The 17,054-nt window shown below is 38.3% G+C and overlaps 1 protein-coding gene across 4 annotated transcripts in view; it reads right to left on the reverse strand.

Annotated features, from left to right (window-relative positions):
* LOC124162852 overlaps nucleotides 1-17,054 on the reverse strand; it is a 269,833-nt gene that overhangs the window by 53,878 nt on the left and 198,901 nt on the right. For all 4 annotated transcript variants that reach the window (XM_046539526.1, XM_046539527.1, XM_046539529.1 and 1 more), the window contains one exon: nucleotides 2,790-2,907. In XM_046539526.1, coding sequence (XP_046395482.1) covers nucleotides 2,790-2,907 — 118 coding nt within the window. The remainder of the gene's footprint in view (nucleotides 1-2,789; nucleotides 2,908-17,054) is intronic.

A 17,054-nucleotide genomic window follows, 5' to 3' on the forward strand; every position in this document is an offset into this window, starting at 1 on the left:
GTAGAAACGAAACGAAATGGGTTTAAACTTGGGGAGCTAAACTCGAAACGAAATCGGAGTCAAAACTACTTCGGGTTGAAACTAAACTAAAAGTCTGGGATCAAACGAAACGTATATAATGTATATAATGTTTCGTGTCTGAGGAACCACGTGCTTCACCTTCGAACAGTTCAGTTTCAAATATTTTAAAGGTTTTTCTTCCATAATATCTCTTAATTAGTTGTAAAATAAAAAGGATATGCAATAAAATAATAAAAAGCATTTAGTAAGTTAGTTTGGACTTCAAAGGGTTAAAACTATGGATATCATCTTGAAATTAAGTATTAGAGTATTTAGAATATAACATAATGCCGGCCATGGTGGCGGCGGGTCCTTGCCTGTTACAGATGAGATCACGGGTTTGATCCCCCCTGGGTAGGTTACCCCTATCCAGGACATGGTTGTTCTTGCAAAGGTAATTGTTGAAATGTTTAAATCACCGAGATGTAAAAGGTCAATGTGTGCTGTTTTCGGTGGTATGGAAATAAATAATAAGTACCAATATCAAATGTGAAAATTTTACTTCAGCATTTCCCGGAAGTCAAGTTAACGTGATTTAGATAGGTATTTGTGCTTATTTCATTACTTATTCTACTACAACTGACTGGCTAAAAACTCAATGCTTCTACCTTAAGTTAGTATGACTAAATGCTCACTCGATCTCCTGCTCATATCCGTATACCTGTCTTTCTTTACCAGTTCGTTTAGGCCTTCCAACCAGCCTTATCACGATTGTTTCTCCCAGTACTGTTGGAGACAGTTTTTAATCTATATCATTCCCTAATTTTCAACTCTGTATACCCGTAACATTTCAGGATGAGAGAGTAGGTTTGAATAAAATAAAGTTGTTGAATAAGGGTTGGTACCCCAAAGGCACAATTCGTCCTCGGAACTTCGTCGGGGAAACAGACATGCGGCAAATTTTGGAAAAAAACTTCTGGTCTGTACAAGTTTTGTCGCATTCTATGAGTATTGAAGTATGTAGTTGAATTTCGGTTCGACTGCGCTAAAATGGGTTAGTGTGCGCTCAATATCTTGAGAAAATATATTACAAAAGAAAAATTTAATATCAAGGCATGATCATGTCATTCCTTAATTCCAGTGCATTTTCGTTTACAACTTTCTACTCCTGTGGTGACATGGCAGAATTAGCAGAGCCGGAACGCACTTTCCTCTTTTTTACGAGTGAAATATTACTCAGTATGTTTTGTTATTACAGATTATGGTCCGCATATTTTAAAATAAATTTCTGTTTTGGTTATGAATGTATATATTAGAAATTTTGAGGCACCAAAATTGATAAAAGTGTTATTTGACTATTAAGCCTTTTATTTGACTTCCGGAACGGCGTTCCGGCACCATGACACCACTGTTCTACTCCATTTCACATCAAGCTGCTTCTGTTTACTAAATAAGACAGCTGCATGCTGAGTATATAAGGTAGGGTATAATTAATTGCATTATACAGAGTTATATACAATCGCTTGGCCAAATTTGTGAGTTGCAGCACGGAAAGTTTTGAAGTATGATTCAAAATATGTAGTTGGACCACCTACATGTTAATGGGTATGGTATGAAGTGCAAGAGGAATAACAGACTTAGAGATTCCACACTTATTTCCTGCTTTCTTTTGAAACTTAACTATTATAAATATATTATAAACATTTATTGATAACGTTGTTTTATTTATTCATAAAAAACAATTTTACTCATCGATATGAAAATTTAAATAACGCTTGTTCCTACTCGTTAAAAATGAGAATTTTCGGCTAATGTGCACAAGACGAACATTACGTTTCGTGGTCCCTTCTTCGAAGGATAATGTTAAAAAACGTTTCCTTTACACTCAATTGTTGCTAAACAGGTTCAATTACTACAGACGGACTACCAGTTACATCAATTTTACCACTACAATATTAGAATCATTTATAGGTTAAATAAATTCATCAATGGCTATAATGAACTCATTGCTATATTTTGTACACACTAAGTCCGCTAACTAGGAAAAAATACCCACAGCCAAAGTATTCTCGCCTCTATCGGCTACTAAATCCACCGCTATCTAAAACAGGATTGGCTAGAAAAAATAGCTGTGAAAACTGACCCAAGACTAATCTAAACTCGATTCTATACAGGGTGGAGAAAATTTTGTAGCAAAATTCTAACCCATGATAGCTGATACCAATAGGAAGCTATATTACTAACGGTTCGTAGGTCGAAAACGCACAATTTTAACTACCACGGAAACATTTGAGCCAAGTGATCCGATTGACAGCGAGTTTTTGCCCTATTGCCGGATGCCTTTGACACATCTCGATCTCCGGCAGACAAATTATTCGAAGCCATGAGCTGTCCCGAGCATTTGGCAATAGGGCAGGCTCGCTCGGAGCGAGTTTCTGCTGTTTAAAAGTGGTTCGTTTTAAACCTAAGCATCATCAATAATTTTGTTTCCAACTGACATCAGCCCTCCCGTATTAATATTTCATGACACAATGTTTCTCCGCCCTGCATAATCGGCTAGAGGCTATGATTAAGGTAACCAAGTGGGTAAACTAAATTCATTCATCGCTACACTGGACTCAAGGATTCAAGCTAATTCACAGATTCACCTTCGTCTATACTATAGTCCCAGTCGGCTATAGTCCCCGCCCTAGTCCGTTCCAGATGCTCAAGATGGATGTAGTGTTTAGAGTGGCGGTGGCTTTCCGCGCCCGTGGTGGCCGCAAACGGCGCGGCAACAAAACGCTCACCTGGGGTGCTTCGTCGTCGGATGCGGAGCCTCCTGCCCGCCTCTCGGGACATGGCCTCCTCATCCTCCCCATCCGCTTCCGCCGCAGCAGCAGCCACCGCCGCCAAGTCGCGCCCTTCCTGCGGTGAAGGAGAAAAACGAGGGTGAGTGGGGAGATAAGGGCCCTCTGTGTCGGACACAGGCACACACAAGTGGCTTAGTTAGTGGCGTGGAAATTAATGCTATCCGAGAAGATGGACTTCATTCCTTTCTTCCATTTTTCTCTCTGGAGAGCGCTTTAGAGCTTACTATTTCTGAGATCGACGAAATACCAGTGATGGAAATTATCAAAAATAATAAAATAGTGATATGGGCAAACGTGAATATCCAGTGATCAGATTATTATAAATGGATATCTACCTTGATATTACACTATAACACAATTATATTATTACAAATACTATACATGTATATGGATAAATGTGGTTCCTCAATATTATACCACAATGAAATGAAATTCTTAGAACAACCTTAAATGCAGAAAAAAGGGCTGAGTCTCAACAAGGAAATTTGGAACAAATGTTTAATGAAATTCAAATGATAACAAAGGTAAAAGTACGATATGACCGAATCATGGCAAATATATGTACAAAATCATCAATCCGATAGCATTTATCCCAAGCAGTCCATCGGTAATAATGTTTCCAGTAGCCTTGTGGGTGTAACCTTGTGTTACGAATTCAAAAGTGATCTTTCACTTGAGCTAGTTGATGGGCCTCGGTCGACGTTTTTGCCCTCGAATAAAACATAAACTTAATATCAATAAGTCAATGAAATCATAAATTTATTAAATTAACATGATGATGAGATGATTAGAAAAAAATAATTTTAATACTTGTGAGCAGTGGGAATTAAAGGATAGCCCCTCGAACTTCTGCAGTCTACATATCATCGACCCTTTACTACCATGAATTATCTCCAATCAAGATGACTTATATCTCTTCTTTCATCACTATGTCCAGCATAATAACTCTCTTCGCTACCTTCACAGCCTAGTTTTCCCGCAAGGTCTGTATACCTTCATCATGTGTTGTCTGAAACAAGTGGCGGTGAAATATATGAGGTGTTAAACTTAATGTGAGTGGGCGGACAATTCGAGAGAGTTGAATATATTGCCAATTCCCTTCCTCCAGACATTAAAGTGAGGAAGAACGGATTTGATGGATAATATAGAGAGCCCAGCACCATGGACATGAACCACATATTATTCGGACTGAAAATGTAACAAGGTAAACCGGAGGAAAGTTTCTTTCAAGGAGAGAACGGAATTGGAAGGCGTAGCACACTACCTGCGGGCTAAACTAATTTAAGATAATATTACGAGAGGACATAATTATCAAAATAATTAATAGATTTGAATTACAAAAAAATGTCCACGCCATTAAAGAAAACGCAGCTCAAATATTTTATATACTTTCAAATTTTAACTGAAAGCCAAATGATAATTACAGTAAAAGTATGACATGAGAACGGAAAATAAATGTACAAAAGCGCCAATACGACAGCATATTTCCGAGAGGTCTTTCGGAAGTAACGTTTTCAGAAGCCTTGTGGAGGGTAGCGATACGAATTCCTTTGGTCAAAGGAGGAAATTTTATTTCATTTGAGGAAAGTTTCTTTCAACGAGAGAAAAGCGCGAGAGCGCGGCACACTATCTTACTGACTGGAGATAATATTACGAGAGGAAATAATTATCAAAATAATTATTAGATTAAAAATATTTTTAAAAATCCAGGACATCAACGAAAATACTGCTAAAATATCTAGATGTACGAGGGTGCACAATACATGAGTCGCAAACGTTTGTGTGCTTATGCCGTTTGAAATCATCACGCGTGCGTCTTTGGCTAGCAAACGGCAGCAAATGTATGCTTGTGGTATGGAACACAACCAAACACAAATAAACTACAATCTGCCATTATTTATATCTTTTAAGGAAGAGTATAAAAAGTGGAACAATATTGTGCGAAAAATCCACAGAGAAAAAATCATTTGCCTTGACCGGGATTCGAACCCGGATCCCTCGATTTCCGGCCGAGTGCTTTAGCCAGTTAAGCTACCGAGGCGTCATTCTTCCCTGTGGAAATTTGTGGACTATACCGGACAAGGTGGTATGGACTGCTGAGCATATTATGCGACGAGCAGTCCAAATCGTGCGCACGGCGCCACAGCCGGAGAGTAAAGTCCGAACTTCGAACACATATAGGTGTTCTCTCTTTGACGAATTTAAGTATACCGGGACTAGCCACGGTGATAACTTTTCTCTGTGGATTTTTCGCACAATTGTGCATTGCGGGTGACTCCCGTAAAAGTTATCACCGTGGCTAGTCCCGGTATACTTAAATTCGTCAAAGAGAGAACACCTATATGTGTTCGAAGTTCGGACTTTACTCTCCGGCTGTGGCGCCGTGCGCACGATTTGGACTGCTCGTCGCATAATATGCTCAGCAGTCCATACCACCTTGTCCGGTATAGTCCACAAATTTCCACAGGGAAGAATGACGCCTCGGTAGCTTAACTGGCTAAAGCACTCGGCCGGAAATCGAGGGATCCGGGTTCGAATCCCGGTCAAGGCAAATGATTTTTTCTCTGTGGATTTTTCGCACAATTGTGCATTGCGGGTGACTCCCGTAAAAGTTATCACCGTGGCTAGTCCCGGTATACTTAAATTGGAACAATATTTTCGGTGAGGAAAGAATGCACAAAAAATTTTTGAGTGCTAGTTCACTTTGTTGCGCTGGTTATGTGAAAAGGACATGAAATCTACATTGGTTTCAAAAATACATCTCCGACATTGAAAAATAAACTCCAAATTGTATCACTCCTTTAGGCTCTCTGTTAAAAATCAACGTGCAGCTGTTTATTTCTCGTTAAGGAATGGAAAATGCTCCTTTTGACCCGTTTAAAGCGTAGAACCATCAGAAAAATCGATATTATTATGGCCATAATCACGCACTGATTTCTCCGAAAATGATTACGTAACTACATTCCTTGACATCAATTTTCCAAATTATCCGGACTAAAGGAATTCGGTAATATCTTGAGGAGTAAGTATCCAAATTTTGCTGCCATGGCATGATTGAGGTTGCTTAAGTATTTCTTGCCATTAGCTACAAAGTAAAAGGGACATTTGAGCCCCCGCCGAGCTATAATTCGTAACGATCTTTGACCCTTCCTCAGAAAGATGAAAGTAGCAAAAATTATAGTCACCCCAATGCTAAAACAGTCCAGCAGATCCTTCAGGAGGAGAAGATATTTCCTCGATGCTCACGTAGAGATCACAATGATATTTTATAGAATATTTAGACAAAATCTTGTTCAATTTAAGATTATAGCAATTAGCCTGCACAGACTCATATTTTATAAGACATAGGAGCTTGACATCATGGCAAACCCATGGTGGGAAATGAATAGTTAAAAACGGGGCATTAAAGCAGTCATTAACGTCAAAAAAACAAATTGAATATATCGTTTACAAACAACCCCTTATCATTTCAGCTACTCATGGAAATCGCAAAGACAACTGCTATTAACTCAAGAGATATTATAGCACACTTCACGCTGGGTACTTCTATCTCACTAGAATTTGAATTTTTATATACGCATGGGCAATGAAATCATTCCACTAGGCACTATGTAAAATATTAGTTGGTAAAATAACTAGTATATCTAAACTAAATAACTAGTATATAAAATAGCTAGTATAACAAAATGAAATGAAATTTTGCCACTTGTTTTTATTAAATAATATTAGGTAACGCATTAAGAATTTTGGATAGTATATTTCCATTTTTTGTACATAACAGCTAAGATCGTTTATCCTGCCTTTCGTGATTTTTACAAAAAAAAAGGAGATAACTTTCGCCAAAATTCGTACTTCAGGCAGAAAATGCTGATAAATAAAACGAACAAATTCCTAAAAATTACAGATACCTCAATTAGCTATTCTTAATTAAGTAAATCCCGATGAGAGAACTATATTAAGGGTTTGATTATAGCGATAGACACTAATTTATCACAAACACAATGGTCATTCTTGAATAAATTTATGAATTAAAATTAATCAGCTGATTCACTGATTGTCAGGTCAAAAGCGGCATAACTGGGCTTAAAAATAAATAAATACTTACAGCTAAAACGCACACTCACATGTAAGCGTAATTTTAATAATGGAATAAATCTAATAATCATAAACACAACAGTAAATAAGGTAAAATAAAAGTAGGACATTATACGGTTGGTAACAGAGGTATCAAAATTAATACATAGTGCCATTTAGCATTAGTTCCTCGAAATGTTACTTCTTTTCGAAGAGCTGCTTCACTAGAGAAAGGAGATAGGTTTCCAAGTTGCCAGGCTTAACTCACCTCCCAGCGGAAGAATAGCTGGATGTATCTATGTGATGCATATTAAGGTCACACCGCCGCATTCTCTATCTATATCAGTCGCGGTTTACACTCCCTACCTCTCTATCCCAGCAAATAACTACCTCATACTGCCACCTGATAACGGTCTTTTGAGGGATGAGGTTGCAAGCAATGCTTTCCCACATTCATTGCCATTGCCACTGGCCTTATTACGTAAGGCCGCAAAGACAACTTCTTGCGGGACTCTTCTGTCCCCACGATGTCCAGTGCCCAGTCATAGAAACTCACTCAGTCAGAATTGCTAAGAATGTTTCAAAATGAGTGACAAAATATGCTATCTATTGGTGATGCTTTTTCGGACGTGCCCCGCTTACTTATTAGGTATGTTGCCCGACGTTTCGCGGTCGTTGCTGGTAAATTTTTCATTGGGTATAAGATAGTTTACCGTGGAGGGTATTAATGAAGGAAGGTTCACGGAGGGTAGGAGGTTGAAATGGGAGTGGTTGAAGGAGCTGTCATTTTATTTTTGCATAGTTTCAGAGAAGGATCCCTCGTGTGGTTGATTTTTAAGCCACTGTTGAACTATTGGTCGCATTTTTAAATTTCCAACGCCTCGTGGATTATCCGGTTTTGAAGCAAGGATGGCAAGTGAAACGAAACAAAAATGTTTCGTTTCGACCCGGAGGGAAACGAAAATACGAGGTCTAGGTTTAGTTTCGTTCCCGCACGGAATTAAAATCACCAAGGAGTTTTATTTCGACCTGGGAAGAAACTTGATTCCCGGGAATGAAAGTAAATTAATCGCACATCCGCTGCTCACAGTTGAGTTTCGATCCCAAAAGTTGAGTGGAGTAGGTATAGAGGGAATAGTTTCGAGCCAAAACGTTTGACATACTTGAGGAGAGGTTAAAAATTTATCGAGCTTAAAAATCGAATGGCCAGTTGGCGTTCACCGTTCTTGTTAGTGTTAAAAATATGAGTGCCGCATGCATCTAATGGCGGTAGACCGATCCTCTACTTCCTTCGACCATATTTCGATTTGGTATGCGGGTCGAAATTAAACCGTTCGAAGATAAAGTACCTGGTCCCTCCGGTGCGAAACATCATCAGCGTTTCGTTTCGTCCCAGAGTTTTACTTTAGTTTCGACCCGAAGTAGTTTTGACTCCGATCTCATTTCGACGCTGAGTTTAGCTCCGGGTTTAAATCCGTTTGTTTCGTTTCTACATTTCGCTTCCGAAAACGAAACTATTGAAATTTTACTGGTTTTGACTTTCGTTAAGTGTCTGTTGCCAACCCTGGTTTGAAGTATTTATCTTGGCGATTACTTTGGCATTTTGGAAGTTAATCGCGTGTCCCGAGGTTGCATGTTCCGCCACTAGTCAAATGACACGCGTATTCTCTGCTATTCTGGCTTTAACGCAGCGTCCGGTTTCGCCGATGTACCTGTATATTAGGGCAATCTTACAGGGTATCTTCTACACTCCTTCTATTTGGAACGGTGTTGTGTCCTCCACACTCCTCTGGCAAATTCTAATTTTATGAGTGGCTTAAAAACGGTTTTTATGTCGTGTTTGTGGAGAAAATTTTCTATCCTATGCGTGACTCATGGACATACGGAAGGAAGGCTTTCTTGGTTGAAGGGCTGTCTTCGTACGGAGATCCAATTCCTTTCGTCGAGGCATCTTTATCCCTCGTCGTGACTTTATGAAACGTTCTAGAAATGGCTCTCTTGTCATATCCAAAATATGCAAGTCTTTATCATAAATAGGTAGTTCTTCTCGTTAACATTATTTAGAAAGGTGCCTTTTTTATATAATCCCGCAAATCCATTTGTAACATTACTTAACTATCTCACGGTGTTGAAGTGCCATGCAAAATTCTGAGGATCATTTCACCAAACTCTATGGCTAAAAATGATGAGAACCAAGATAACCTTGCCAGCAATAGTGACTGAAAATAATTGTTAATCAAGAAAAATATCTTTCCTTTTGCGTTTAATGGATTGGACGGAAATTCTTGCACGAATTCCGGCTTTCTGAAATTCTTTGCCGGCAACTTTGCATAGGGTTGTACAACAAACCGCTCGGCAGGATAACTGAACGCGGAAAGATCCCCAAAATATGAGTATTCATCTTCAGAACCACTCCGCGGAAGAAAAATTACGGTAGATAATCATTTGTTTTAATCATCCTAGAAATTGTGTGAAGTGCTCTACGAACAGGTATTACGAAAAAGTCGATAGAAGTTATATAATTTTCCAAACTCAAAGGAATATTAACAATTCATCAAATGATATGCACACACCACTTACTGGTATCTTTACGATGCTGAAACTCTTTACATTACTATTAGTTACGTTGTTGTGTATAATGGAAAGCCAGTTTCGTTGCCAAGCCATATTAATATCCCACGTATATATAAACATTGGAATGTCTTCCAGTGCGGTGGCTTTGCATATAAATGTTCTTTTGGAATCATAAACATATCTTCACATAATAGGTAAAATGTGGCACAAAAATTGTCAATATATAGTATGATTAGTAAGCGACAGAAAAAATTTAATCCAAAAGGAGTATGTCGTTTTTCAGTGAAAAAGAATTCGTTCCTTAAACAACTCCGATCGATGAATTAAAGCAAAAGCATTCTAGTTAATGCAATATAACCCTATACAATTCATTACTACGCCTTTAGAAGCTAATAGTCCCAGAGAAGGTAAAGTGTTTTCTAACCGAAAGATGAATCTTTGCCACCAAGGAAACATTATAGCGAAACTACCTTCAAAATTATTTAGGTTTCCTAGCAACTTAAAGCATAAAAGAACTCACGGCTAAATATAGACATCAAATAAGGATTAAATATGCCATTCTGCATCACTTTGGAGAGGTCTCAAGGAGTTTCTTGGTGCGTATGAGGGAAGATACGTATAGCACCCCGTGTCGGAAAATATAATATTGGATACAGCTGAAACGATTGACTCGATTCAGTATGTGGAAACTTTCCTGAAGACGAAAATAAAACTAGGGATACCGGGGGAAAACACATTTTAAAAAATGGGCCCACTGAGAGAATCCAATATTTTTCCCGGAACGCTAGCACCCATGAGAGAGAATGATGACTCACAAGGTTATTTAAAGTCACCCTACTTTCACTTCACAACCACATCTAACGGAAATTACATCCGTAGTGAGATGTTCCAGGCCAAGAAAAAAAATGTGAGAAGATTAATTTTCTCTCTTCAGAGCACAAATAAGAAAATCGTAGTACAGCTATCTACAAAGAATACATCATACGCTTATGTTGTCACAAACTCCATGAGGTATTAATAAAGGTTTTCCGCAATGCATGGACCACGTTATGTCCGATTCGCTCGTTTCAGAATTGAAAAGCCACATTTTATTAATTTGGCACTACCCAACTCATAAACAATTTTATCAGATTGAATGCACTTTAATGTAACATAACCTATCCAAGAAGAAAGATTAAAGTTTAATATGGAGTTATTGACTTTCAATTTTATCATAATAAAGCAACTTATTTTGAGAGTACGATTATCAATGCGGCCTCTATTTACGCACGTGTTATCTTTCCTCGTCGGGTAGTTCACATCCTTGGTGAACCGGAAAAGTATATCAAGATCAGCACCTCGCACCAACTGTATTTAGTCACTAGCGCACTAATCTGTCACGAGAAATTGATAAGATTCTAGTTACCGTCATTTTTAAAGAATATGACCATACCTACTAGTTTCAAATTATAAAATGCGTCTGATTCAAGATGGAAGAGACCGCGCTGGCAAATCACCGGTCTAACAACACCATGATCAATCATTTGAATACCGAGTGTCTCAGTAATTTTAATTATTCGATTCAAAATGGCTTAGTAAGGCCTGCAATATTACTCTGCAAAACCCAACAGATGGCACTCGTTCGCAATGGCTTCAAACTTCGAAGGCCATTTCCGAGTTCCGCGCAGAAAGAATATAAAACAAAAAATTGTTGATAGCTCTTATATTAGATACATAGATAGATATATAGATGGACTTCCTATATTTTAAATAAAAGACGTGGCTAACGCAAATAAAAATGGGGCCTAATTTTCTGCACATCAGCCCCTTCAGAATAGCGAACACTTCTCAATAGCGGATATCTTCTCAATAGTCGACACCTCTTTGTATCGAACTTTTTTTCCAGCCCCGTATGTGTCCGCTTGATGGAGGTTTGACTGCAGCAAGTTGGGGAATGCTGACGGAGATTCCTTTGCTGCATCCCAGGTCGACACTCATCCCAGCCTCCTCCCCTCCTGTTTGTTTCCCACGCCGCCTTTTGATGGCCGGCGTTTCTTTTTACGAGCCTTGCGAGAGGCAAGAGGGTGTGGGTTTTCCGAAGGGACTTGAGCATGTTTGCTCCCCATTCCCCGTCGCGGGCGTCATAACCTAGCGCCTCGTCCATACAAATCGCCTTCCACCTTACAACGTGGCTCTCCCACTCCCTTGTCCGCTTGAATCAAACAGGGCTTCCCGCCCCAACTCTAACCCGAAAACTGGGGCGCCGCCGCCGATATTTTAATGCGCCTCGGACTTCTCGCCAGGGCTGACCAAGGCGCGCCATTGAGGAACGCATTGACCAGACTATGCAAGGGCAGATGTGAGACCGAAATTTTTGCCATCATTGCACCTTTCACAACAGTCAACAGTTTGAGAATCGTGAAGCAAATTCACCACATGCAAGTTCTATCATATATTTGCTGCTGGCCAAAAATGAGAAAGCGTATAACTTCCGCTCGATAGGTCTTTTTTCGTGAATATCTGTCTTTAGAAAATATTGGTTGAAAAAAATGTAGTTGAACTTTACCGCAGTTGTAAAGTTTCACAAATTCTAACCCTTTTCGTAGGAGATACAAAGCAAATATTCCGTTTATCTTTTGCAAAAACCATTTTATCAGTTATTTTCGTGAATGACTTTGACATTGGCTTTCATCAGCAACGGTGCTAACATGAACCTTTCACTTTGTCTCTCTGCTCGCACAATATTTTCTGCACTCGATTCCATTACCCTCCACTCCACTTGTCAATTTCCACGATTGTAGAAAAAAACAGCAACCTTTTATTTCAATAGGTTGAGCCTCCACTACATCATGCCTGAATCGGTTGAAATTAAAAATATTGGTTATCGCCTCAAAAATCATCAGGTTATGTAAACTACTTCACACACACTGACAACGTGTGACCACTGACAGCATTTTTATTGTATCTCAAATAAAAAACAGTACCTACCCCTTGGAAAATAATGAGAAAATTTCAAACTTAAGATATTACAGTGATTGTTGACAAACGTTGGCTCTGTATACCCTGAAATTTCCAAGATGACAACGAAAGTTTTGATTGACACGATTAATACGCCGCGAATCAAGACAAATACGAGTGGAAGAGAAGGAATTATGCGTCGTCTTAAGTGCTATGAGAATAGTTGATAACTTTATATTTCACAAAATAAATTAATCGAAGAAAATATTGAAGGTGGATTGACGGAGTGCATGTTTAAGCTTCCGATGACAAAAATTAATACGATTATTGTTCACAATCATCATGAATGTTAAAATTGGTTACTCTAATGCGCTCAAATTCCTAAGTGGTTGAAAAAGGAATCGACCCTAAGTACCTTCTTAATATCACAAGTGTCTTTCTGTGGAGTATACAACTGACAATAGCGCATGACCTAATATATTAACTAGTTACGCGGAAATTTTTAGACACAAAATCACCGAAAATAATCAAATATATCACACTATAACCTACAAAAAAAGTAATATTTGGTTAGGTACACCCAAAACAGCAATTTCTGGGAGGGTAAGTATTTATTTATCACTCGCCAATTGCAGTATTACAAAATCCTTTAGCTGCAAAAACAAAGAAGTAAATGGGAAATATGGTCCAGGAAGAAAAAAAATAGCAATGGAATTGAATGCAGAAAATATTGTGCGAGCGGAAAGGTCAAGTGAAAGGTTCATGTTTAGACTAATGCTGATGAAAGCCAATGCCAAATTCGATGACGAAAATAAGTGATAAAATTCTTGTTACCAGGGATATATACGAAATTTTCTCTTTTTAACTCGCGCAAAAATTGTTAGCAATTAGGTGAGACGTAAGGGATAAGATTATCAAAATAGAAGGATCCACTCATAAAGGGCTTAAGCAGCTGAGCTAATAGATAAATTGTCAATGGTGCATGTACTGGTAAATTAGCATTATTTTCTCTGATGGCCATTTCATAGGAAGAAGATTTGAATATAATCCGAAGCATGTGTGAGGGAAAGAAATCAAAAGCGAGCTTGACTTTGGTTTTTCGAATTCAAGCGCAGATTTAAAAAAAAATGTTTTTTTTTTAGATGAAACGTTTGCTGAATCCGTAGTGATGATAGTTTACGTTCAACGGTATTAATAAAAACCAAAAATTACAAGGTGCAGAATCTTCGAGCAAGATATTGAAGAATGAGATAAAAAATAATCTCATAACATATTAATCCTGTTCATAGCAGAAGCTGACTGAATGGAGTCACTGTGAAAGAATGATTAGGAACTGAATTATGCACATAATAAAGATATATTAAACACTGAAACATATGATTGTGAAAATAATTTGACTGAGACTTAAAAAATAATTTAACACATCCAATCCGTGATTGAGTCCGAAGTGGGGTTTGTGTTGGTGAGGTTAGGGCTCAACCGGACTAAGTCACAGGAGCACATTCATGGTAGAAGGGGGGAAACTTTCTGAAAACAACTCGCGTATCGAAGAATTTTGTTCGGGCATTTCCGAAGATTTCACACCGGAGTTGAACCCCTGAAAAATAATTAGTTGGCCGGCATTGCGAAAAACAGTATCTGAACTGGATTCCAAAACTGTAATCAATATCCTTGATTTCTCATATCACTCCCAACCACAGGGTAAATAGACGTTTTCCAGCGAATTTTGGAGTTTTTCCAATGAAGGTTTCTTCATTTTTTCACACTAAGTGGTCGATTACCTCTGGAGACAGCATAGGACCAAAAACAATCGGCTTAGACCCCGGACTTCGCCTGGGGGATTTTGTCTTAGTCAAAGGTCGCTGGATAACGTGCGACCATGAAGCGTACATTTCGGGGGCGAGACTATAATTAGCATGCGAAAACCGAGGCATTTTCCTGAGCAGAGATGATTCAAACATTCGAACTAGAGTAGGTTCGAATAGGAGTCACGTTTCTATTTATTTTCATGCAGACCCCATCATTTCGTGATACTTTCGAAATCATACCTTAAAAGAGTATACTAGCGCTCAAAATAAGCATCGAAAAACGCACAAAACATTATCCACGTGTCCACCAAAGAGCAAACAGAATTTAATGACGAGAGAGAGAAAAAACTTCACGCTCCAGTGAACAAATGGGTAATAAACTTAAGTAGGTCGTAGCGTTAGAGAGAAGGCACTATATCCCCAAGGAAAACCTACGACCAATCTGTGTAATGAATTCGTCTACCTTTCCGACATAGGCTCTCCATTTCAATCAGCTGGTCACGAAGGCAGTGCTTTTTAAGACGTGTGGAGCATATAAGAAAAGAAATACTTCCCACTACACTGCATGCGAGTGCTCAAGTCATGAACCCAACCTTGAGCCAAGGCATAGGCCTGATGGTTGTTTCTTGGGATTCTAGATAAATCAGTAATAATGGCCGTACAACGGCGTTTACTAATTTAATTTCTTATTATTTACAATGAATATTTTTTTAATTTCTGAAAACGATTCTTTAGGCTGGCAGGAACACACCACGAGACTGAATCTCTAATTAATTTTACCATTGATTATGAATAGTAAAATATATATTTTTTTAAGTTAACCACTGAAATATATTTGAAATAAATATTTCCCATAAAAGTTTGTCAGAAATATAGTTACTAAATATTCTGCGCCCCAATCACAAGTATTTCACATCATTTTTGTCGTCGCCTTCATTCTTGTAAGGAACAATAAGAGGTTCTTTATCGTTTAAAATGTATTTAAAGTTTAAAAATGAGCAGCAGCTGTCCTATTTAATTACTCACGTCCAATCATAAGAAAGAAACGCAAGCCTAACAAAAACGAAAAATCGAAGTGAAGAATTAAAACAACTACCCAAGTCGCACTCATTCCCAAGTGAACGAATCGTATTTGTTTCGTCACACCGACATCCAACTCCACCCAAGTACAAAAAATAGCATATTAAATGTTAATTACCAAGACTGACGGATGAAATAAATCTAATAACTAAGGAGAGGAAAAAACAAGGGGGTGAGAGTTGAGAGGGCCGCTCAAAAAGCTGATCAATCAGTCATGCGTGGTTATTTATACGGAAATATTAATTTCACGTCGGAGATAATCACAGGCTACAGTGACACGGTGGCTGGGAGCGTGCTGAACACTTTTTGTCTCCTCGTTAGAGACCTAAACCAACAGGTAACTGTAAAGGAATTGCTTATGGGAGAAATTAAAATCAGACATTTTGACGAAATGACTGTTTTCTCCGACAGCCTTCCAACAACGTTTTGAAGCAGTTTCGGTCATAATCGCCCAATGGAAATTTAAAGTTCACTACGACCACGAAGATGATAGTAATGATCTATATTATTACTGCTTATGATTGCTACTACCTAAGTATAATATGTCCGAGACATATCTGACGGTAATTTCTCTCCCCTTATATTCGACATCTTCATCTTGCTATGAAAATAAAATATTTCTCTTAACATTCGATTATTTAGCATATTATATTATCAATTTTTTGGAATTTTTTCTTGGCATTTACTTCAAATTTACCGAAGAAAATCGGATCGGAAAATTGGTGACTAAGAAGATCACTAATAATATATTTGAATCACAATCTGATGTGCTTTGACGTTATTTGGATATAAGGCCACGCGGTAACATTCCATAGAAAGTTTATAACTTAAAGATATAGGTTTCAACTTTCAAGTATTTTCAAGTCATTAACAAGGTGATAATTATTTATTTAAAATGAATGGTTGATCAAGGTTAAATTAAAATGATTGGGGTAAAGTGCTGCCAAAAACCAATATCCACATTACACACCACTGATGATGAAGAAGGCATGACACTTATTCCAAAACAAAATATTCATGGATTCGACAAAATTCGTCTAAAATGTCCTCTTATACTGTCACAATCCCATTTACGAACGTGAATACCTTCCGTATTCGTATTCGGAAACATACTTGAGGACCAATACCAAAAAATAAATAAATCGACTGTCATTTACTCACTTCGTCGTATCAATAAGCCCCCTTAATCTTTTAAAACTATATGATGTATTCAAAGAGCTCTCATGCCCTGATGACGATGGACAACTCGTTCATCGAAACGTCGGCCGAGATGGAGTTGTAGAACCTGACCCGGTGGAATTGCCGAATAACCTTCCACGATTCGATGCGCCGAGAAAGCCTTCAATCATTCTTCATAAAAAAACATCAAGTTTTGTACAAAAACATTTGGTTGAAATAAAGTTTTAAGCAAATATAATGGCAAATGGCTACCAACAACAACACAATTTAAAGTGTTCCTTCCTGATACGGTGACCTTAGGACATACGTAAGCCGCTATCAAGTAAGATCTTTGAGATAAGCCAAAGGCGGCAATTCCGTGGAATTATCGCGGAGGATGAGAGGAGTTTAGAGGGACTTGTGAGGGGACGCTTGAAACTCCGCGAGGGAGGGAGCAATCTAAACACGAGATCTCTTCGGCAAACAGCGACTCTCTGGAGGAAACGACGACAGTTTTCTAGATCTCTCCGATATCACTCTCTCGGGTAAACCCCATGTCTACATAGGGTTT

Source organism: Ischnura elegans, chromosome 7, assembly GCF_921293095.1.
Source record: "Ischnura elegans chromosome 7, ioIscEleg1.1, whole genome shotgun sequence".
NCBI lineage: Eukaryota > Metazoa > Arthropoda > Insecta > Odonata > Coenagrionidae > Ischnura > Ischnura elegans.